Genomic DNA, 24412 nt, shown 5'->3' on the forward strand with positions numbered 1-24412 from the left:
CCTTTTTTTTGGTGATGTTTTTACTCTAACATTTTATTGCGGAACCATTTAATTGAATATTATTGCCACTAAATTTTATCTTTTTAAGACCTTCATACTAATATAGGATAATAACAGATACCTAACGGCATGCAGGTAGATCGCCAAACGTTATTATTCTTTATAATAATGTTCATCTTTTTATCTTTGCCGAATGGGGCAGACCAACCACATTCAGCAAAAGATAAGAATACATTAACAACATATCAAGAATCATTAAAACGTAATCAACGGGAATTATTGAGCTCTGAATACCATACTGGATATGGAAATTTGACTGGCTTAAAATTGTCGTATGTTGATAGTCTTGATAACAAAAATATACTGGATTGGCCATTACATAAATATAACAAGAAAAAGCCTTGGATTGAAGACGAGAAATATTCCTTGTTTCCGAATGATGTGAGTAGTAAGGTGAAAGAGTTTTGGGGTAATGATCCAATCGATGAGGCGGATATTACGTCGCCAGCATATCTATTAAATATATCTGGTAAAGCACATGGCGAATTTGAAGTAGATAAGCCAAAAAAACAATTAAAAAAGTACTCTTTACCACTTCCATCGTATTTACAAGATTACTTTGATTCATATACTAGAGGCCGTAGGGAAGAACAAAGAGAACGGTATGAACAAGACCCTGAAAACAATCCTCCGCCGGATGATGTGGGAACTGCTCCAGATAGAATCGGTAATTTTACAGAAGATTCAGGTAAGCTTTCGTTAACTATCAAAAGTTTTGATTATAATTACCGCCATCCTAGAATGTCAAAGTTTTTATATAATAAGACTACAGACAGTGTTGATGACGCCGTAATGGTAGAGGTCAAGCTAAATTTAGTTGATCACCCTGAGATTAACCGACATGAATTGCACACCTTGGGAGTGTATTTTCAGAACACTGGATCATTAGTTGCTAGCTCAAGTTCGGCGAAGTTTTCAGGTTTCGACGCGTTACCTCATTTTGCTATGAATGAAGATAATTTTAACAAGTCCAGATTACTAATGAGCCAGTTTTTGAATATTACCGATATTAATAGGGATATAAGCATGGATGAAATGAATTCGGATATAACTAGATCTGTTCAGGAATGTGAGTATATAACTTTCTTGCAATTTGATAAAACAGAATATCTGAAGAGACAATTACAAGACATTGACGAAGAGTTGATGAATCCTAGCGGGAGACCAATACCGCAACTGATACCACAAATTGAAGTCAAAAATGCACTTTTGTATTCTCCAGATTGCGGATTAATGATAAATTTAAAACCCGATACGAAGCTTCAAGGAAACAAAGTAGAGGTAACTGATAATCAGTTCAAAAAAGTCTTGATCGTCTTTTTAATTTTAGTTCTGACGCAGCTTTTTATATTTATTAGACAGATAAAAGAGACCACAACTCCAGGCCAATTATCGAATATTTCAACGACAACATTATCTATTATTGGTTTTCAGGACTCATTAATTGCATTGTTTTTCTTATTAATATCCACTTTGACTGAAAGCTTATACTTGTTATTTTCATGTGTCGCAGTAATATCATTTATCACCTGTGGTGTTTTTGAAATGAGATTCATTGTGAGTGTTATGGTGAATCAAGGTAACGAACGAGGAACTACGTGGTGGGAAGTTTTAAGAGGAAGCGTAAGTAGAAATGAGACCGGGAATAGTAATAATGATGGCGATGGGACCACTACAAACACGAATGATTTACCAGCACCCGTAACCGCAGCGCCAATGCCTGGTGCAAACGATGAAGCAAGATATTCGAACGGATTATTTGCTAGTGGATTTTCGTTGACGATTATTGCCACATTTTTCATCTTGAATGTACTTACTTGGAGATTAAAATACCGTCAAATATTTGAATACGTCGGTTTGTTGGCTATAAGCTCGTACTGGATACCTCAATTCTTAAGAAATACTTTGAAGAATAGAAGAAAGACATTCTCATGGGAATTCGTCCTCGGGACATCCTTGATTCGATTGCTGCCAATATGGTATTTGTGTCTTTATACTCAGAACCCCTTAAGACATCATTACGACCCAATGATGGCCATTATTATAACTCTCTGGTACGCACTCCAAATCGGATTATTATGTCTCCAGCAAATCCTCGGCCCGAGGTTCTGGCTTAATGAGAAATGGTTACCTAAGGCATATGATTACCATCCATTCTTGAATATATCTGATTTGGAAAATGGGTTCGCCTCTGATATTTTGTCCAACATAAGAGCTCAGAATGAAGATCCTGCAAAATCGGATGTTATCACTTGCAAAGTTGATTGTACAATTTGTATGAATGAAATAGAGTTGCCAATAGGCGTAAACGCTGAATCAAAGAAACCTAAGCAGCATGGAGATAAATTTAGAGGTCAGCAATACATGATAACCCCATGCCGTCATATATTTCATACTGATTGCTTAGAAGATTGGATGAAATACAAATTACAATGCCCGGTGTGTCGAAACGCCTTACCTCCTATATAGATTTATCCACCAAGACTTTTTTATACATTTCTCTTGTATTAGAATGTTAGAAGTAGTAATACACAATTAGTGACTCAATATAAAATTTCTGTTCCGGCTAATGGGGCTAGTGAGGCTAGTGAGAGAATCGCTCACTCGATTTCAAAAAAATCGCCTGATTTTTTTAAACGATGATAGCCAGGGCACTTGCATAGATTAAAGAAAAACAGGTGGTTTTTTTATGAAGGACTTAATAATGGCCTTTTTTTCCATGGGATTAATTTCTTTGTGTAAGTAAATCGTACAGGGATTAAGTACTTGAATAAGAATCAATTCAAAATAAGATTTTAAGAGTATTATACTCATATAGCCGATATGACGACAACAGATAACTTCGAGTTTGATAACGAATTTTATAATTTCGATAACGCAAACGAATTCCTACAGAACATATCGGGGGCTGTCTCATCACTTTCGCCTTTGAGTGAAGATGAACGATTTAGGAATTCTATCGGTGATGTTGATAGCAACTGGTACACAGAAGGTATCAACCAGAATGATATATTTAGGAATAAAGCTGGCGATAATTTCAATTTAATAAATCAAGAATACACCAATCCAAGCATAAATAATGGCAGCGGCGAGAATGATTACTTCATAGAAACCAAAAAAACAGATATGAAGGCTCCGAATAATTTGCTACCCTCATCTATGTCAAGCGGGACATACTCGCAAGACTCCACTAATAACGGGATGACACCATTAAGTCAGCCGTCTTTAACGTCGACCCACACATCTCCGGAACTGTTGGTAAAGATTGAAGAAAATGAAGATACGGGTGGGCGAATAAAAGGTTCGTCTACTTCGAAGAATGCAAAGGTCACTAAGCCACAGAAAAAGGATAAGAGCAGCCATAATATGATTGAAAAGAAATATCGTACCAATATTAACTCTAAAATTGTGGCTTTGAGAGATGCAGTTCCATCATTGAAAATCGTAGCTGGGAATAACAATGTTTCAATATCAGATTTGGAAGGATTGACCCCGGCTTCGAAATTGAATAAGGCAAGTGTCTTAACTAAAGCGACGGAATACATTAAACATTTAGAGCATAAGAATGATATGTTGAAGCAACAAAACACACAATTACAGAAATTGATTCAAGAGGCTAATGTACAGTCACAGCCAATGTCCCAAGAACAGGCGTTGCCTCCACACAGAGGTGGATTTGGCTTTGTTCCCCCACAAGGTGAACAAAGCTTTAATTCAACACCAGTGCAACAGAATTTCAGTGGTGACTCTTTTAATTTCAATAATCAAAATACCGGTATGAGTATTGCAAACCCAAGTTATAACTACAATAAGGTTTTACTTGGTAGTTTGGCAACGGTCATGGGGACTTCATTAATAGCTGATAATGCTAGTGAATTCAAGGGACTATCCGCATTACCATTTTCAAGTTTCTTGCCGTATTTTGTAACTCACCCAAGTCCAATCACCATACAATTATGGAGCTTATTAAAAATACTATTGGTTCTTGGATCTATGGCTAGCTTAGTACTACCAAGCTTACTTATTGCAATACAAAATGATAAACAATCAGACCAAGGAACTATAGACATATGGAAGTTTTGGCTTTTCAATAGCTTAGGCCTTCGTTTACCTCATCCTTTTGAACAAGGGAAAGTGGATAACATTTTGTTTATGTTATCAGGGAAATCTGATCAAGAATTTTCTTGGGCTAGTCTTTTTAATTATTATATTTATTTGGCATCATGTGAAACAACATTCGAGCTTTGCATTTTAAACTTAATTGTTGGAACCATGTTAAGTGTCAAATTCCCATTATTATCCAAATTTATTAATCGCAATATGAGTTTGAAAGGTTCATTATTATTGAATTTAGATTATAAGGGCGATAATAAGTCGTTGATAAAGTTGCATAATTTGATTCGTAATTTAGATGGAATTTCAATGTTAGGCTCCACTTCTTTATTCACGAGACTCATTAATATAGCTGAACACAAGAGTATTAACAATAACATATACGATGGTCAGAATAATATTAAATATGCTGAGCTTTTTCAAGAAAATGAGGGTGATTACTATAATACTATTGTCACTTGGAGAATCTTGGAAATCACTCACGAATTGAACTTAGCCTACTTGAAAAATATGGCTTCAAAGAGCCAAGAAAAGCTGAAGGTCTTTAATCAAATAAGTGAGGATCTTAAGAAAATAGAAGCAATTTTGTTGAATGATGCAACCTCAAACTTGAAAAGTTACTTTACCCTATTCAAAAGCGTGATCGAAGAGCGTTCTGCACTAAGCTTATTGGAAAGAATTGAAACTGACGTGAACAGTAGCTTATCTACCTTCGAAAATATCAAAGAAGAAAGTGAATTAGTGGAAGACGATGTTTCTGACTTCTCTGAGGACGACCATGAATCCGATCAGCCTACAAATTATTTTGATGAAACTGAACAGCCGAAGACTCTGACGATTAGGTCGAACAAGTCCCTAATTTGCTCATTAAATTTGGTTTCTGAGGAGCAGTTCATTGTCTTGACAAGTTCATTAATTCTCTATTATCAGCAACACCAGAAAGCAAAATCCAACGAGTTGCTTAGGTATTTGAATTTTTCTTCAGAAAAGTCGTCATTATCTTTATTATCATTCACAGCACTATTAAAAGTTATTACTGAGTTGATTGGTCAAGATCAAGATGCCAACGATTTTACCAACTCCAATGTGTTGGATAAGCTAATTAGAATTACAAGATTATGGATCAATGACGACAAAAAACAATTTCTTGATTATAATTTGAGATGTGATTTATCCGATTTGATAGTTTCTAAAGGACTGCTTTTGAATGGGGCTTTAAGCGATGAGAGCGACGAAGAAGGAGATGATGATTAAGTACTTGCAATATTATATATGACTTGCTTTTATATTATTTATTTAAATTTATTTCTTGCTAATATTTTAATGAATTCTTATCAATACGTTAATGGTGTGTTAGGTCTTTGTAGACAAGTATTTTAATCATAAAGAAATCGCTTTGTGAAAATCTGACTCTGTTATTACGTCAATGTAACTGAATAAATTTGAGGTACATAAAAAAAAAAAGATACGATTATAATTCTCATATAGTAACATCTATGACACTGAGATGAATAAGGCTATGATTTCCGTAGAGGAACCTATTGACGATATTTCCACGAAGCAATGGGATATTATTGAAACAATATCTAATAATAAAGATGGTATAAAAGTGGTAATAGCTGGATTTATTTGCAACTTTATGACATTTGGAATTGGGTTTTCATACGGGGTTTTCCAGGAATTCTATACTTCTCAAGATGGGCCTTTGAAGCATTACTCAGATTCAGAAGTTGCAATAATTGGTACTTTAGGTACGGCACTCACATATTTGTGTGGTATATTCAATAAGAGTATTATGTACTATTTGAAGCCACGCAATATAATGTTAATTGGTAGCGTTCTGATGTCTCTTGGCTTAATTATGACAGGATTTTGCACTGAACTCTATCAGTTTATTTTATCACAAGGTTTATTGTTTGGAGTAGGGTCGAGTCTTCTTTACTTACCGCCAGTTGTATGTGCTCCATTTTATTTTAATCGTCATAGAGCAATTGCCATGGGGATATTATTTAGTGGAACTGGGTTCGGAGGGTTAGCAATGGCTAATATCAGCAGGTATTTAATTGGTGTTATTGGTTGGCAATGGTGTGTTAGAATACTTGGTTTTATGAATTTAATCTTAACCATAATTGCTAGCTTTTTGGTTGTGGAGCCGAAGGTTAACAATTTTAGGACTAACAACAAGTTATTTAACTTTCGTCAGTTAGGTTCATGGAAAGTTTTTCTTGTTATTTTTGGTGGTCTTTTGCAATCAGCGGGATATTTAATCCCATTGATTTATATGTCCAAATATGCAAGAACTTTGAATTTTAGTTATAATCAGGGTGCTTTATTCATCGGTTTAAATAATGCTATTAATGCTTGTTTCAAAATTCTTTTGGGCTACGTCGGTGATAGAGTCGGGAGAATGAATACAATCATTACATGTAGCGTATTAAGCGCAGTTACAATTTTTGCATTGTGGATGGTAAATGCAAGAGACGCCTACATTTCATTCGTTGTATTTTATGGAGTTTTTTCTGGAGTGATAATATCGTTGTTACCGACATGTCTTGTTGAGCTATTTGGAGTCGTAAATTACCAATCAATGAGTGGATTAATGTATTTCAGTAGAGGTGTTGGAAGTATGTTGGGCTCCCCTTTAGCAGGTTTAATGATTGCCAACCAGGGTCTTCATGCCAGTGATTATAAGAACCCAATTATTTATAACGGAGTATTATTATTATCAAGCGCTGTATGTTTAGTTGCAGTACGGCTAATCGTGGCAAGTGAGGGAGGAAAACTGTCGTGGAAATTTTAGCTTGTAAATTTATTTGACAAAAAAGAATCTATTTAATGAAACTAGTCGTTAGTAGTAAGCAAAATGAACTATATATGTAACAGAATAAACTTAGAAGCACAGGTGCTTCAACGAACTCAATCTATAATTTATATATCAATCGACTCAAACGTGAAAGGTTCGTATGCATAACCTTCACCTTCAAAAAACTTTGACATAGCTTCAACCCAATGTAATCTCAAGGAATGCAACATAGCGGAAGTGCCTTCCATCAAAACCAAAATACAAACAGTAAGAATAAACCACATTCCAAATAATACCACTGTCATAAATACACCCCAACCACCATACGTCCCAAATGCATTTTGAATAGTCATTGACCATAACACTGTTGATAATTGAGCATGGGCCAATGACAAGGCCCATAATCTAAGATATGAAGCTGTATGACTAACGCAATTTAAACAAAATTCAATAGTATGAATAACCTGATGAATAACGATGTCACCAAAATTGAACGAATCATGATCATCAGAATGAGCAGAATTATGAAACAATGGCTCAACATCATTAGGAAACCTAAAATTATCATCTAACATATCAACTTCATCAGGTGGATCGCTATTCAATTGATTTTCTAACATAATAGCTTCCTCCTCTTCGTGCATTTGGAGACTGTGATTCATCTGTGAATGTAAATCAGAATATCCCAACTCCAAAGCTTTATTATTTTGACGTTTTAAAGTCATCGGCTTATAAAGCAATAACCAAGGAACACAAACTGCTGCAATCAATACAAGAACAATTTGTACAAATTTTTGGCCCGGATAAAGTTGTTCGTCTATACTTCCTGGCGCTAAAAACATATTGATTAACATATTAAGCAATCCCGGTGGTTGCTTCTCTTTACCTAACCAATCAACAGACCATTTATAGATAATAGTAAGCGATAAGTATCCAAAGATACTTTGCATGAATAAAAACCCTGGAATAAAATTACCAATAATATCAACTTTAGACTTAAAATACCTGTAGTTTACTAAGCTGAAAAATAATGAATAATTCATGTGAATGAAACCCATCAAAATAGACAATTTCATCTTATACGAATTTGTAAACAACAAATTATTATCAGCTCCATGCCATGCCCAGTCTAATCCAAAAATATATGTGTGTCCTGGTATTTTTTTAGCAATTAGAGTTATTGGGCCATCTTTTCCAAAATCATAATCTTTTGGGAAGTTCCATTCCCAACCAGACTTAAAAAAGCTCATTGATTTTGAGAAAATATCATTATAAATGAATCCCGTGTACATAGAAAAAAACCCCATTAACAATACAATGTATCTGCCATTGAAAGCCATTTCGAAAATCTCATCCTTGTTTTTCATTGGGCCAAAATGAGATTCATTCTTAATCAAATACAAACTAATTAAGAATACAATGAATCCATGTCCTAAATCACCGAACATAATAGCAAACATAAAGGGGAAAGTAATAACAGTTGCTAAACCTGGATTCACTTCTTGATAAGTAGCAATACCATACGCATCAATGATCAGTTGGAAAGCCGATGTGAACTTGTTCGTTTTATGATATGTTGGTGGAGTACGATTTGTAGAAAGTTCATTGACGACCGCAACTAAGGAATTATAATCTTCATTCTCTATGTCCATAGTTTCATCTACATTTGCATTACCAATTGCAAATGATTCATCGGTATTTTGCGGTTCTGGTGTCGATCTTGCTCCTGTGTTGTCAGCCGACAACGAAATTGATTCTTGAGAGTTGTTTTCTGGTATAACGTGACGGGACTTCTGATGAATTAAGTTTCTGAATGTTTGCTGGCAGGTCGAAAATTCAGATTTAGGAATCCATCCTTCTCCTACGAGGCATCTTCTCGTACCATCCATATCAAACTTATTCAACGTTTGATATATTAACTTTTCTCTTTGAACCGAATAACATCTATCGAGATAACCTTCTTGGAAAATAAGCAAGTCAGCTATTAAATGTTCTCTTGTGCTTTGCACAACGTTATTCAAATCTTCAATCTTGTGATTCAAATCACTTAAAGTTTCAGCTCTTGCGCTAGATCCCCCATTGACATTGTCGTAAATTATTCCGTCTAGCGATTGTATAATTCTTCTGACTCTCTGTTTCAAAAATTCCCCATGGATATATACGATGAACACATTCTTATCTATAAATTCGGTATTTTTCAGACTGAAATTCGACATTTTTTCGTCTTCGATTGGTATATCATGAAAGAATAAGTTACCTCTCAATGTTCTCCACAATATATTCCTTAAAAGTGGAACCTTCTCTCTTGCAATCGATCCGGAAATGGAATTGAAACCTGAGTCCTCAAGAATGGCAGCATCAATTACTGGATTCTCCAAGCTATTATTTCTATTGTTTAACAACGCTATGTTATCTTCGTCGTCTGTATCTCCATGGATTGCAAAACGTTGATCTATGTCATCCTCTCTCGTCAAAGACGACGAGTGGAATCGGTTGACCGCGGTCACCACGTATCGGTTCTCAACGTACTTTAACTTTTGCTGGTCTAATGAGTTATACGAGCTATCAAGATGCTTGATTCTCTCGTAAAATGTAGTTACCTCAGCCCTGATATTATCCATTTCTGATGCCGATGGCAACGGCCTTTGATCGGCCTGCAAACTCAGATATGGTGTGGCTCCTATCGTATCATACTTGGTCATCGTACTCCGCAAATACTCCAAGTGTGATTCTATCTTATCAATACCCCGTAACTCGTTTACAAATGTCCGTTGAAACGGTGTCAACTTCGAGTTCAAATCCCTGAAATGAACATCTCCGAGTTTTCCTAGTGCATAAACAACGTCTCGAGCAAGCTCAATAGTCACATAAAACTGAACCAATGTCATTGGTGCCGAACGGAATATTGCCTCTTCTTGGCCATTGTCTTGACCCTGTTGCAGCAGTATTGGAAGCATTTTAATCTCTAGAAAGTGTCTCTAAATCTATCCGTTTTCAATTAGTTTCTCAAAAAAACTTTCTTTTATATAAACTGACAAGTTTACAATTCAAACGAACGAGTCACAATCACCGTTCAATACCTGAAATCTAATTGTTTCTCTATACTACAACTATACCCGCTTTGATTAGACCGTTGGCTCAGTATTTCAGACATAAGATCGGCTTTACAGATTAGATCCCATTTACAGGTTATATTTTGATACGTTATAACGAAGTAGATCAGTTAAGTACTACTTATAGGGCGTCAAAACACTATTTATAGAGATATCTAATAATACACATTGTGATTGGGGCTATTGTATAGTATTATTGAGTTCAAGAACGGAAATTGGATGATAGAAAACCTGGTGCAGAAGAGAATACATGAAGAATCATATTAGAATATTCACAGGAACGATATTTGTTCTTTGCCTTTTGGTGCAACCAATAATATCGGCTAGTGGGATTGAGTTGTATGATAAGGCGACAGGGATAATAGGGAAGTTGCCCTCACAATATGAGCTAAGAGAACCGGTGTATAACCATGATAATATTGATAACAATTTGTTTATTCCGCAATACAGACAAGACATAAATGACTATGAACATGGGCGAGAAAAGAGCAAAACAAGCGAAGAAATTGAGTTCGAGAAGGCGTTGGTGTTACTAGAAGAATCAGCGGAATTGAACCACCCCGAGGCGTTGGTGGCCGTGGCAGATGTGTACGTGTTTGGAAATTATTCGACTGTGGCGAATTATTCCAAAGCACTTGATTATTATCATAGGGCGGTCTCCATCAAGGCCAATGGACATGCATATTTTATGCTTGGATTCTTGTATGCCACCGGAGCGTTTGGAGAATTCTCCGTTGACCAATCGAAAGCTAACTTGTATTACGAGTTTGGGTTAGCAAATGGTGATACTAATTCCATTTTGGCTTTAGCGTACAGAAATTTGGTGGGAAATGGAGTGCCGTTGAATTGCGATTTGGCGCTTTACTATTATACTAGAGTTTCACACCTTGGAATGGACTTATTGAAGAATTATAACGAAGAAAACGAAGAAGACGATCTTTTCTACAACATAAGGTTGCCTGATTTCAATGGAGGAATCTACGCCGACAAAGTAAGCGAGAGCCCGACATCCATATACTCGACCTCTAAAAGTTATACTTCTTCAAAGAATGTCTTGAATGAATTCAGTTTGGATATAGATCACGAGCCTGTTGAATATTATTATGATGCATTGGAACAATATGATGGAGATTATTTTATAACCAAGAATCATACCAGGGCATTCGAAATATTGAGAGAGTGTGCTGATTATGGTGAAGCGGTTTATGGTGTGAAGAATTATCGTAATGCAAACGAAATTAATATAGTTTTTTTGAGTCGCTGTCAAGGTCTTTTGGGACATATGTATCTTAAAGGCCATGGAACTAAGAAGGACTATGACCTTGCATTCCATTGGCTTGATGCATCTACTAAACTTAGAAATACGTCTGAGGCATTAAATGATATCGGTCAAATATATGATAAGGGTCTTATTGAAGGAAAGTCAGATACAGTGACCGCAATCAAGTATTATAAAGATGCAATTAAGCTTGATTCACACGAAGCTCGCCTTAATCTTGCTAAGTTATTGATAAATGAAAGTGGGAATGAAGAAGTTTTTCTGAGCCCATATCGTGAACAAATATACGAGAATGTTCAAAAAGCGGTCTACAAAGGAAATACAGAAGCTTTATATTACTTAGGGGAGTTTTTGCAGTCGGGAGTTGGTGCAGCTGTTCAGAAGGAAAGACAATTCACTTGTGAAAACACTGCTATGTATTATAAGATATTTGTTGAAAGGTTAGAAAGATATTTTATGCCTCATTTGAAATATGCTTTTGACGAGTTAAGATTTGGTAATTTCAAGAATGCTTTGATTGGATATCTGATTGCAGCTGAACAAGGTCTAGAGAATGCACAGGTATCAACTTCCTATTTACTCTTTCAGTTGCAGCCATTCATCCTGAAGCACAAAAAGAAGACATTTTCCAAAAAAAGAATAGATTCATCTCTTAAATATCTTGAAAGAGCTTCATTACAGAATAATGTCGATGCCACAGTTTTGCTTGGTGATCTTTACTTGAATGGAGTTGTTGGATCAAACTTTTCTACCGATTATAGTAAAGCATTTACCTACTTCAATAAGGCCGCTCATCAGCACTCATCACATGGTTGCTATAATTTGGCATATATGTATGAATATGGACTTGGCCCAGCAGACAGTTCTGTTGATTATTTCATGGCTAAAAGATATTATGACTTGAGTTTGAAATACAGAGAGGTGACTGATAGAAACTCGAATAAGATTCCCATCAATTTAGCCTTGTTAAGGTTGCGTTTGAAATTCTTATTTAATAAGAAAAAATTCAATGTAAATAATAATGGTGAAACCACTGGATGGTTGGGTGCATTCAAGAATATTGGAAATAATAACAAAGAGGATTTATCTGAATCGTCAGAGAGGTCTAATGCAAGAGCAAAATCTCACCACGAAGGTGAACCGTATTATGACGAGGAAGAATATGATGCTGGCGATTATCTAGTGATCTTCCTTACTGTGCTATTCTTCATGATTTTCTTTATACAAAACGTATACCGTCAATTACAAAGGATGAGGAATGGCAATCAGGGTGATGGGCAACAAAATCAGAACGATAACAACCAGCAAGGACAAGGAGGCGAGCAACAACCTCAGAATGGCTGGATTGGAAATCAGTTCCATTTAAGGAGACGAAATTTCGAATTTCACTTTTTTGCACTCTGATTTGTGTACATATACTTAATATTTGTAAAATGCATTCTATAAACTGTTGACTATATTTATATCTATATAGTAAATCGTATTTGTCATTAATTTGTCATGTCATTAATTATATCTCTTATAAGCGGATTATTATTAATAATTCTCGAATCTTGGGTTAAGTTTTGGTTCACTTTTGATTTCACATTTCTCACTGGATTGCTAAGGCTTTCCATAAATGCAAACTCATAAAACTTGTCAGCATATGGGGGTAAATCATACATCCACCCTCTACTTTCAATAAGAGCCATAAATGCTTCTAACATTTTGACACTTTTTAAAGTAGATTTAGAACCCAAGATGATTAGTTTTGACTTGGATCTCGTTATCGCAACATTAACTCTTCTCCATTCTTTTAAAAGATCGCCAACTTTATTGTCCTTGTTTGATCTCACCAACGAAATTATAATGCAGTCTTTATCTCTGCCTTGAAATTGATCGGCTGTTAATACTTCAACATCTGGTTTGTGCAGTAATCCTCTATGCAACAATCTTAACTGCGATCTGTACAAAGACATTACTCCAATGCTCGATTCTTTCACACCACACATCGTTAAGCTTTCAACAATTTGTTTAATCAAATCTACTTCAGTTAAATTTTCTACCTTTTCACCAATAGTTCTTTCAACTCCTGGGACATCATCATGATTAATGAAAATCACCTTATTCTCTGGCTTTAAAATGCTATCAATCCATAGATCTTCCTTTCGTAATTTTAAAGAATATTGTGGAGATATTTGATCTTCTATCATATTGGGGTTTGGAATATATAAACTTTGCTTTGCAACCTTTTCCGTACCACATTTTAGGCGTCCACCATAAATCAAAACGTTTGATAGCAACATGATTTCTTCACACATTCGGTATTGGTAAGTTAATTCAGCAATGCTCTGCGGATATGTATCACTCAATATTTTGAACAAAGAACGGGATAAGCCTTGCTTGATAGCTGGGTTTGGGTGTTGAACTAATGGAGGTAATTGGTTATGATCACCAACCAAGATAAACTTGTCGCAGAACCGCAAAGGCCCGATACTAATAGGTAACGATACTTGCGAGGCTTCGTCAATGATACAGTAGTCAAAATGCGTTCTCAAGTTGAATGCAATATCGCCAATTCCTAGACATGTAGCAGCCACAACCGGGGGTGTCATGTATGTTGCAATAAAATCATCATAGTTTTTGATTTGTTTGTCTGTATCAAAGCCTGCAACATACTTTCTAATATCTTTATGAACTTTTAAAGGCGATCCAACTCTCAAGATATCAATTCCGTAATCTTTAACTTTCAATAGTATATTGTCCACAGCAGAATGTGTATAAGAGGCTAATAAAACAGTCTTCTTATTCTGTACCAATAATTTAATGATTTGTGCGATAACAGTGGTTTTACCAGTTCCAGGCATTCCTAGTATCAACGAATAGTCCTTTGTATTAAGAATCTTATCAAAAGCTCCGATTTGATCACTATTGAAATTTTCGGAAGAAATATCATATTGCAACTTTGACGGCATAAATTTTGGCTCTTTTAAATTGACAATCGATTCCCTTCTGCGTGAATCACCATCCTTCAAGAATAAATTTAAAATATTGTATCTGGCTAATCCCATTCCGTGAAACATATCGTCTTTATCTATACGATACAATTTATCCTGTTTCTGGGAATTCAAGTTTTTATGGAGTACACTTTGGAATGTTTGATTATCCGTCTCGTTAAAACCGTCCACTTTGAGGTTCGAGTTAACAATTCGCCTATCAGCAGTAATTTTTATGAAACTCGGTCTGATGGCAGTAATAAACCCTTGTGCAATTGCAAAGTGTCCTTCTTGATCGCTTATAATGATCCTATCATACTTGATTAATTGTGAATTCTGCAAAGATTGCGGATTATTAGGCCTTTCAAAGGTATAGAAAAATTTCTCTTGAAAATCGTCATTATCATTTGACTCCTTGATAATAAGGTCAGATAACGCTTTACCCTTAGTGTTTTCACGTTCTTTAGCAGTAAGGGTCCAAAGATCTTTTTTTAAGTTCGTCATTATTCCTTCTTCTTGGGTTATAAGATTATCCCAGTAATTATAAAATACTCTGGAATTTTCATCATTTTCCAAATGGAACGTTAAGCCATTATAAACATCTTGTGGTAATCCACTCTCTTCAGCTGTTCCATTCTCCACCAATTTATTTATAGTCATACAGGCCTGTTGTACTTCACACCGATCACATTGAGATTGCTTTATTAGTTCTGGAAGCTCTCGTGTTCCAGATTTAAAATACTTCGTAATTCTGTTACGCAAATTGACTAAAGATTTTAAATCAGTACGACTTATGTCATATTTCTTAGATATTCTTTCCTTTGTATAGACCAATAAAAACATATTAACATCCATATCATATCTATCCTTGAATAATAATGAATATAAAGAAGACTGTGCATGGTGACTTATATATTCTCTGCCAGTCTTAATTTCCATAGGTAGCAAAAACTTACCGTTTGTAGATTGGTCATACAATTGTCCTTCAAGGGTTACATCTACTTTTCCTTTTAAACCGAACATGGGAGACCATATGTTTTCTTCAATATCTAATGCTTTATTAGCGGCAAACATTACCTTCTGATTCCCATGATTTGTAGGAATTGAGGTATTTGATGATAATGGCTTCTTGAAGTATGTCTTGAACCATGTCTCTAGATACGGTAGTTGATTCTGAATTTCAGTCTTCACTTTGTTTACTTCATTTCCAATGCTATAAATTTGTAGTAGTTTTGATTGAATTTCAAGTTCCATTAAACCTATCATATAGTCCATACTCCAATTTTCAGTATGGAAACAAGCCTGGAAAATTTCATGAATAATAATACCTACGATTAAAGGTATAGATGATTCACCAGGAAAACTTAGCCGGTTGATTAGTACACTTTTTCTAGGGCACCCCATTTGCTGAGAGACAGTTGTTGCTGACACCAATATATCTGGGTTCCAAATTAACAAATTATGCGTGTCATCAATAAGCTTAGGATGAGATGGATCAGTAAGGATCAAATGAATTACGTCATTGATTTGAAAATCAAGTTGTAAATATTCTCCTCTTAGAATTAATTTCAGTTCTTCAAGTTTTCCATCAACAACTATCAAAATAGCCTGATTTCTAATTCTGTTTTGAACTTTGTAAGTGTTATTTAATATGGACTTTATTTGAAACCGTTGCAAATCAGGACGGGAATACGACAATTTAGCATCATTAATATCATTATCACTAATACTTTTATCGATTGATTGAAGGTTTTCAAGTCTCTTAACATCATTCTGGAACGATTCTGCGTGTCGATTATCCGATTTTTGCTGTGTAGTCAAGTATTTTTGGGAAGATGATGAAGGCCGAGTCTCTATTTTCGTATCGAGTTGTGAAAATTTCACATCGTCATCAGAAAATGGATCCTCCGAGTCTTCCTCGTCAATGGATTGGGACTGTGACTTATCCTCCAATTTTCTCGATTGTGTTCTTATAGCAGTCAATACCACCTCATCATCAGACGAAAACGGGTCATCAGAATCAACTGGAACAGGTTCAAGTTTGGCACTTTCTTCAGGTTTATTGGGGGAGGTCATTAAACCAGAATCACTGAAATCATCACTGAAGTCAATACCATTCAAAACCTCTTGAGTAACAACTGTTTCTTGCACACTTGCACTAGTATCGCACTTAAGCTCATGTTCGTTATGGTGATTTGGGTGTTGGGCCGATTGGATTATCTCATTGGCCGATGATGCTATAGTTTCCAAATCAAGAGCACAAGGAGAAGTTTCCGCCTTCAGATTACTCTTATCAAACTTATCAATCCAGCTGTTGAGTGAGGTAGAATTTGAAAATGATGCGGCTGTTTTGGGTGTTGCAGATTTTGAATTTGGTCGTTCGAACCGTTGGAGCATCGACATTGTCTTTGAGCTGACAAGATTATCCATTCCAAAGGACTTTGTACGGGTCAATGAGGGCGAATGTTGTGCATTGATAAACTTTTTATGCACACTCTCCGATGACGAAATATCCGAATGCGTTCTGTTCATAGTCGGTGTCTGCGACTGAATATTATGGAATCCTGCCCCATACTTCGATAGCACCGAATTGGCTTGTTCATTGACTAATGTGGACGACAGCTTCAGTTCGTCTCCCCTTTTCCGTGGCGATACGGTATTCTTCAACGGAGACGATGGCACCCCGTTCACACCCTTACTGATGGCCTTTCGAGGACTAGCCCTCCACCGTATACCGTCAAAACTATCGTCCGAGCTCTGCTGCTCCTGAATGAACTTCTCGTAGTTTTCATACGTTTTCGACGGAGTCTTGATCTGTTGCGCCAGCAGGTTCGCGTTCGTAGACGATATTGCATTCGTATCTGATTCCTTCAACACATGTGCTGCTGAACCGCTATCACCCATTTTATCCTTCGTTTCCTTAGATCCACTGTTCCTATACGCTAGCGTATTACTGGGCTGGAAAAAATACGTCGTCTTAGCGGGGATTTTCCGTACTTTATTCACATCGTCTATATTCTCTTTATAATTTGATCCGGCCTCATTTGGTCTCATCTTTTTTACAGCCTTCGATATGGGTGGCAGCGTTATCCCCTGCCGCTTATCTGTCATCTTAACTCCTCCAAATCTATCAATAGACCTTATATGCTGACAATGGGGTAACTATCCTCTCAAATGGCTATTATTTACATGTACAAATACAAAAGAATAGGACGTGTTGCACTCCAAATAAATATTTTGCACCAAAACGACATATGTCGTCAGAGATAATTTTGTGTAACTTTCAACGAGATGGGAAAAATTTTAAACCTCATCGATTGAAAAATTTCAATCAATCCCATTATTAGTACTAAGAGATTAAGATTTTAAGATAACATTTCTTCGTATTATTAGATAATTGTTATAAGGATATTATATCTGATCTTTTGGAAGCTACTGAAAACAATACCAAGTATACCAAAGTTCGTTATTCTTGCATAAAACATTAGAGGATTATCGTATTGCACTACAAATTTATCTAAGTTCAACTAAGTATACTTTAGAAACAAACAAGACAATATCGAAGAAAAAGTAAAATGGCTTACGTATTAACAGAAACCGCTGCCGGTTATGCTTTGTTGAAAGCTTCAGACAAAAAGATCTACAAGTCTTCGTCGTTGATCGAAGACTTGAACACAGTTGAAAAAGTGACAGAACAATTCAAGATCCACCGTTTCGAGAAGTTCCTGTCGGCTGCCAACGCTTTGGAAGAAGCCAATGCTATTATCGAAGGACGTATTTCGGACAACTTGAAAAAAATGTTGGAAGACGTTAAGAACGACAAGAAGGCCACTTTAATTGTGTCGGAAGCCAAGTTAGGTAATGCTATCAACAAGTTAGGATTGAACTTTTCTGTTGTTTCAGATGCTGCCTCTTTAGACTTACACAGAGCCATCAAAGAATTTTTGCCAGAATTGTTACCAGGTTTGGATGATTCAGCCTTAAAGCAAATGTCTTTAGGGTTAGCCCACTCCATGGGTCGTCACAAATTGAAGTTTTCTGCTGACAAGGTTGATACCATGATTGTTCAAGCGATTGCTTTATTAGATGACTTAGACAAGGAATTAAACACATATGCTATGCGTTGTAAGGAATGGTACGGATGGCATTTCCCAGAATTGGCTAAAATGATCACCGACTCCGTTGCATACGCAAGAATCATTTTAACCATGGGTATTAGATCCAACGCAGCTGATACCGATTTATCTGAAATCTTACCAGAAGAAGCTGAAGAACAAGTTAAGTCTGCCGCAGAAGTTTCTATGGGTACCGAAATCACTGATATTGATTTAGAAAACATTAAGGCTTTAGCTGAGCAAATTGTTGACTTTGCTGCTTACAGAGAACAATTATCTAACTACTTGTCATCCCGTATGAAGGCTATTGCTCCAAATTTAACTGCTTTAGTTGGTGAATTAGTCGGTGCTAGATTAATTGCTCATTCTGGTTCTTTAACCTCATTGGCAAAGGCCCCTGCATCAACTATCCAAATATTGGGTGCTGAAAAGGCCTTATTCAGAGCTTTAAAGACTAAGCATGACACACCAAAGTATGGTTTATTATACCATGCTTCGTTAGTTGGTCAAGCTTCTGGTAAGAACAAGGGTAAGATTGCTAGAGTTTTAGCTGCCAAGGCTGCCGTTGCCTTAAGATATGATTCTTTAGCTGAAGATCGTGATGACTCTGGTGATTTCGGTTTATCCGTCAGAACTAAGGTCGAATCCAGATTAAGTGCTTTAGAAGGCCGTGACTTAAGAACCACTGCTAAGGTTATCAGAGAACAACCAAAGGTTGATATCACTGAAGCCCGTGCTTACAACGCTGATGCTGATGCTCCAATGGCTGATGCCGACTCTGATGATGAATCCGAAACCGAAGAAGAACCAAAGAAGGAAAAGAAGGACAAGAAGGAAAAGAAGGACAAGAAGGAAAAGAAGGACAAGAAGGACAAGAAGAGAAAGAGAGAAGAAGACGACGAAGAAGAAGAAGAAGATTCAAAGAAATCAAAGAAGGAAAAGAAGGAAAAGAAAGAGAAGAAGGATAAGAAAGAGAAGAAAGATAAGAAGGAAAAGAAGAAGGAAAAGAAATAAACGGTTTGACCAGGATGAAAATTTAGATGTTTAGATTTTTAGTATTTTGCATTTTGTTCATTTTTTTACCAAAAATTTACTTTAATTGGTATTCAATTATTATACGTAAGCTACCCTAGCTTATGGCGTTTATATCATTCATACATTTGTTCTATAGTACTTGGTTGAAAGTGTTTTAATATATATTTTATTGATAGTTTGATCTTGACTGTAAAGCCATGCTATCACGTGGTACTATCTGATCTAGTGAATAATTAGCTTTCAAATACGTTTAAAGAATGTTACTTATTGGATTTTTACTTGACTAAAGTATAATTGATAGATCTTATAAATATCTTAGGAAACCGTCATGTCTGCATCTTGCTTCTGTAACAAAAAAAACGATCAAATCTCGAAATTAGATGATTCTTTACTCGACGCTAATGATCCAAATCATCCGGCAAATTTAATCTGTGAATTGTGTCGCTTGTTTTATGACAACAATTGGGTCACTGGTACAGGAGGTGGTATTTCTATTCGTGATGTGAAGGGAGAGAATCCAAATTTAGTATACATTGCCCCTTCAGGAATCCAAAAGGAGAAATTACAACCATGGGAAATGTTTGTAGTTGAGTTACCGGACGAAAAGCTTTTACGTACCCCAAATGATTGTCCAGCGGAATTAACCAAATCTTACAAATATAAGCCTTCGGCATGTACGCCGTTATTCATGAGTTGTTACACTATGAGAGACGCTGGTGCATGTATCCACACTCATTCTCAGAATGCTGTCATGTGTAGTTTATTATGGGGAGATAAGGTTGAGTTCGAAATTTCCCATATCGAACAAATTAAGGCATTGCCAAAATTGGCGGTGAATGAAAAGACTGGCAAAGTTGAAAAGGTTGGAAGCATGCAATACTTTGATAAGCTCGTTCTTCCAATCATTGAAAACACTCCCCACGAGGAAGATTTGACAGACAGTCTCCAGGAGGCCATCAAAAACTATCCAGGAACCACAGCCGTTCTTGTTAGAAGACACGGCATTTATGTATGGGGCGAAGATGTATGGAAGGCCAAGGTTTATAATGAAGCCTTGGATTATTTGTTAGAGTTGGCCGTTAAAATGAAGCAATCAGGTATTCCTACAACTACCCAAACGGATTAGAACAGATAAATATTGTAATTAATCTACGTAGCTAGTATACAAGTTTAGTTATTCAAACGATAACAATGCAAATAAAAATAAACATGCGTTGCTTATAACGGATTCTTTGTTCCCTTTAATGTCTCTCCTTTGACTTTCATCCAATCTATATCAGCTTCTATTGTATCATCTACCTCTCCAATACAAACAATATTTCCCCCTCGCATCAAATATAGTCCCAACGGTATTTCCTGATTATCATCTTGTTCGTCAGGATAAATTAATCTTTCTATGCAATTGTTAATGATAACGTTTGTTGAATTATCGAATCCTTGGAGTGTTCCTTCGAATAACCTAGCATCTGTTGTTATCACTCTAACTTTTTCTATTCATGTTAGTAAAATCCCTCAATATTAAGCTTGAAGCAAATCAGACATACTCTCTAAGAACTCTTTAAGACTTGACATTTTAATACTAAATGCTTTATTAAAGTTAATTGTCTTATTTTAATTGAATAGCATCAAACAGTGAGTTTTTATTTTCACTTTCCTCAGCGCGAATTTTTGTAATCTAGTATGTTGCAAATCACTGTCACTTCTTACTGAAAGAGTCATAAGCAAAGGCTAATAAGAGCATGAATAACGAAGAACCATCTACAGACTATGGTCTCTCAAGTGAGATTGACATTATATTTTCAGAAATGAAAGAAAACAAAAAACTGAAGAATGTTGGCGAAACAAGCCAAGCTGCATCTCTTCAATTTGCATCGCAACCGAAAGACGACAAGATCAATGAGAAAGATACTTATAAAGAGAATAAGAGGGTATGCACCGACGTAGAAAATGCAGATGATAAATTGATTACATGGGCTGCAAGATTGGAGCTTGAATCGATATCTTTAAAAGAAATTGTTACAGGTAACTTAGGTCACATATTCAAGCAGAACTACGATTTTTTGAAGGTCGCTTGTGAAGAAATAACCACGAAGTTGAGCCAAATGGCAAGCCAGATGGAAGAGATGAAAAAGGTTAGTAGTGGATGCGATATAGATGAAAGATTGATAGAGACCGTTAACGCATTATCGGAAAAAGTCACTACTATTGAAAAACCGTGTTCTTCAAGAGATAGAAGAAATAGCATAGAGTCAATTCAAACGATAATTAGCGAAAAAGTAGACTACTCATTAACGAACAACAAGCTGATCAAGGCGATTATAAAAAGTGTAGAGAAAATGTCCCACAATCTAGAAAAAAAGGATAGGCCATTGCAAGATAACACCTGCGATTCTAATAAACCTAGTTCGGAGAATGAGACCAAGATGTGCAATATTCTTGAAGCACATGATAAGGCAACCTTGGACAAGTTAACATCATTGCAAAAATCAATCAGTGATAATGTGCAAGGTACAAATCCGCCTCTTACACAAGAAATAGCTTCTATAAAACAATATCTAAAGTTACTTCTACCCAGGATCGTTGGATTGGAGACGAATTCTAAAAGGTTATATCACGACTATCACGAGCTACATAATCTTTTAAGTACCCATATACACCTGAATCCGATGCAGGCTGACAGTATCGTTCTGTCAGATAATTCGCCTGACGGATCTACTGTACCTAGCACGTCTAAGAGGATTTTAAATCAAGTATCGGTTCCGGATAATCTTGATCAAAAGAAACGAAGGTTGATATAATACATCCTGCATCGAAGCTCTTCATCTAATTTTTTTGCGGCCTTCGATTTAGAACGGCATTTCGAAAAGAATGCCATATCCGCGGTCTCTTTCCAGATGAGAACAGTTACTGCAAAATTTGAAGCTTGATCTTGCTTCAAGGGAACCGTTTAGGAATCATTTATATCTAATGTGACTCATCCTTGCATCATTGCCCTTCGAATTTATATAAAGTAATAGTGTTCATGAAAATTTCAATTCCGATGAAGGCTATTCTGAAGAAGCGATCATTCAAATAAGATAAAAATTTTCAGATATATTTTATTTGAATGATATTGTAGTTAATTGCTTAGATTGCAAAGATTAGAACATGAGCGTTAACAGCAAAGTATCTCGTGAGAAGTCACATAGTTTCTCCGAGGTTGATCATATTAGAAGTGGATCACTCGAAAGCACAGGCAATGGAGGAATATGGCAGTCATTCAAGAACTCGTTCAAACCAGCTGAACAATCTCGTACCTTGACACTGAAAGACATCTCGGAAGAAGAGGAAGCGAAACTTACTAATGTGGAGAGAGCAGCTTTGAGATCGGCTAATTCCCAATTATCTCGTTCTTTAAAATCCAGACACTTGCAAATGATCGCGATTGGGTCTTCAATTGGAACAGGTTTATTCGTAGGATCTGGAGGTGCTCTCAGAGACGGTGGTCCAGCCGGGTTAATTATTGCATGGACTGTCATTTCTACAGGTGTGTTTGCTACTGTTCAAGGTTTAGGTGAGTTATCAGTTGCGTTACCTGTAAGTGGTGGTTTTAACATTTATGCTACTAGATTTATCGAACCAGCTGTTGGATTTGCTATTGGATGGAATTATTTCATGCAATTTTTTGTGCTATTGCCTTTGGAGTTAGTAGCGGCCTCGATAACAATTAAATATTGGAACTCAGATTTAAATTCAGATATTTTTGTGGCAATATTTTGGGTGTCTGTAGTGTTTATCACAATGTTAGGTGTCAAAGGATACGGTGAGGCTGAATTCGTGTTTTCATTGGTTAAAGTAGTTGCAATTATTGGGTTCATAATATTAAGTATTGTCTTGATATGTGGTGGTGGCCCAACTCATGAATTTGTCGGAGGCAGTAATTGGAGAGAGCCTGGTCCATTTGCCAATGGATTCAAAGGTGTTTGTTCCGTTTTCGTAACTGCTGCCTTTAGTTTTGGTGGAACTGAGATGATTGGCTTAACTGCAGCTGAAACAGCAAATCCAAGAAAAACATTGCCAAAGGCTATTAAACAGGTCTTCTGGAGAATTTGTTTGTTTTACTTGTTATCATTGACTATGATAGGTACGTTAGTTTCATATAAGGATGAAAGCTTAATTGGGGCTTCAGATGTCGACGCGACAGCATCTCCATTTGTTATTGCAATTCGTAATGGTGGTATTGGCGGTTTACCTAGCGTTATCAATGCTGTTATTTTAATCGCCGTTTTGTCAGTTGGAAATTCTTCAGTATATGCTACATCGCGTTCATTGAATTCATTGGCCGAACAAGGTATGGCTCCTAAATGGACGGGTTATGTCGATAGAGCTGGTAGACCACTTGTTGCTATTTTAATTACTAATGTGTTTGGTCTTTTTGCATTCATTGCTGCATCTGACAAACAAGTTGAAGCTTTCGATTGGTTATTAGCATTATCAGGTTTAAGTTCTATTTTCACATGGATCTCAATTAATGTAGCTCATATTCGTTTCAGAAGGGCCATGTCATATCAAGGTAGAACCACTGCTGAATTACCATACGTATCACAATGTGGTGTCTGGGGATCATATTATGCGTTATTACTCAATTGTTTAGTATTGATTGCTCAATTTTGGATTGCATTATTTCCTCTTGGAGGTAGTCCAAATGCTTATGATTTTTTCCTTTCCTACTTAGGATTACCAGTGATCCTTATGTCCTGGTTGGGTTATAAACTTTGGAAGAAGGATTGGACATTATTCATTAGAGCTAAAAATTTGGACATTGACACCGGTAGAATTAACATTGATATCGATGTTCTTCAGCAAGAAATTGCTGAGGAGAAAGCACAACTTGCTGAGAAGCCATTCTTTGTAAGATTTTACAAGTTCTGGTGTTAACT

At 36.2% G+C, this 24412-nt stretch overlaps 11 protein-coding genes across 11 annotated transcripts; 8 read left to right on the forward strand and 3 right to left on the reverse strand. All coding sequences in view use genetic code 12, as the record gives it.

The window, feature by feature from the left end:
* Window positions 1-129: 129 nt before the first annotated feature.
* Window positions 130-2529, forward strand: DEHA2G06710g (DEHA2G06710p; the record flags this gene model as incomplete). Its single annotated transcript, XM_461839.1, has 1 exon — window positions 130-2529. One exon carries the CDS (start codon window positions 130-132, stop codon window positions 2527-2529), a length of 2400 nt encoding a protein of 799 aa, XP_461839.2.
* Window positions 2530-2883: 354 nt separating this feature from the next.
* On the forward strand, window positions 2884-5427 carry DEHA2G06732g (DEHA2G06732p; the record flags this gene model as incomplete). Its single annotated transcript, XM_461840.1, has 1 exon — window positions 2884-5427. The coding sequence occupies one exon, from the start codon at window positions 2884-2886 to the stop codon at window positions 5425-5427; it is 2544 nt and encodes an 847-aa protein (XP_461840.2).
* Window positions 5428-5680: 253 nt separating this feature from the next.
* DEHA2G06754g (DEHA2G06754p) lies at window positions 5681-6973 on the forward strand (the record flags this gene model as incomplete). Its single annotated transcript, XM_461841.1, has 1 exon — window positions 5681-6973. One exon carries the CDS (start codon window positions 5681-5683, stop codon window positions 6971-6973), a length of 1293 nt encoding a protein of 430 aa, XP_461841.2.
* A 128-nt stretch (window positions 6974-7101) lies between these two features.
* DEHA2G06776g (DEHA2G06776p) lies at window positions 7102-9933 on the reverse strand (the record flags this gene model as incomplete). Its single annotated transcript, XM_461842.1, has 1 exon — window positions 7102-9933. The coding sequence occupies one exon, from the start codon at window positions 9931-9933 to the stop codon at window positions 7102-7104; it is 2832 nt and encodes a 943-aa protein (XP_461842.2).
* Window positions 9934-10339: 406 nt separating this feature from the next.
* On the forward strand, window positions 10340-12772 carry DEHA2G06798g (DEHA2G06798p; the record flags this gene model as incomplete). The annotated part of the gene is made up of 1 exon (XM_002770542.1): window positions 10340-12772. One exon carries the CDS (start codon window positions 10340-10342, stop codon window positions 12770-12772), a length of 2433 nt encoding a protein of 810 aa, XP_002770588.1.
* An 86-nt stretch (window positions 12773-12858) lies between these two features.
* Window positions 12859-17454, reverse strand: DEHA2G06820g (DEHA2G06820p; the record flags this gene model as incomplete). The annotated part of the gene is made up of 1 exon (XM_002770543.1): window positions 12859-17454. The coding sequence occupies one exon, from the start codon at window positions 17452-17454 to the stop codon at window positions 12859-12861; it is 4596 nt and encodes a 1531-aa protein (XP_002770589.1).
* Window positions 17455-17918: 464 nt separating this feature from the next.
* On the forward strand, window positions 17919-19472 carry DEHA2G06842g (DEHA2G06842p; the record flags this gene model as incomplete). The annotated part of the gene is made up of 1 exon (XM_461845.1): window positions 17919-19472. One exon carries the CDS (start codon window positions 17919-17921, stop codon window positions 19470-19472), a length of 1554 nt encoding a protein of 517 aa, XP_461845.2.
* Window positions 19473-19821: 349 nt separating this feature from the next.
* DEHA2G06864g (DEHA2G06864p) lies at window positions 19822-20619 on the forward strand (the record flags this gene model as incomplete). Its single annotated transcript, XM_461846.1, has 1 exon — window positions 19822-20619. One exon carries the CDS (start codon window positions 19822-19824, stop codon window positions 20617-20619), a length of 798 nt encoding a protein of 265 aa, XP_461846.1.
* A 92-nt stretch (window positions 20620-20711) lies between these two features.
* On the reverse strand, window positions 20712-21065 carry DEHA2G06886g (DEHA2G06886p; the record flags this gene model as incomplete). Its single annotated transcript, XM_461847.2, has 2 exons — window positions 20712-20983; window positions 21038-21065. The coding sequence occupies 2 exons, from the start codon at window positions 21063-21065 to the stop codon at window positions 20712-20714; spliced, it is 300 nt and encodes a 99-aa protein (XP_461847.2).
* A 167-nt stretch (window positions 21066-21232) lies between these two features.
* On the forward strand, window positions 21233-22291 carry DEHA2G06908g (DEHA2G06908p; the record flags this gene model as incomplete). Its single annotated transcript, XM_461848.1, has 1 exon — window positions 21233-22291. One exon carries the CDS (start codon window positions 21233-21235, stop codon window positions 22289-22291), a length of 1059 nt encoding a protein of 352 aa, XP_461848.2.
* A 349-nt stretch (window positions 22292-22640) lies between these two features.
* DEHA2G06930g (DEHA2G06930p) lies at window positions 22641-24410 on the forward strand (the record flags this gene model as incomplete). The annotated part of the gene is made up of 1 exon (XM_461849.1): window positions 22641-24410. One exon carries the CDS (start codon window positions 22641-22643, stop codon window positions 24408-24410), a length of 1770 nt encoding a protein of 589 aa, XP_461849.2.
* Between the last annotated feature and the right edge of the window lie 2 nt (window positions 24411-24412).

The sequence above is a fragment of the Debaryomyces hansenii genome (assembly GCF_000006445.2).
Source record: "Debaryomyces hansenii CBS767 chromosome G complete sequence".
In the NCBI taxonomy this organism is placed as follows: domain Eukaryota; kingdom Fungi; phylum Ascomycota; class Pichiomycetes; order Serinales; family Debaryomycetaceae; genus Debaryomyces; species Debaryomyces hansenii.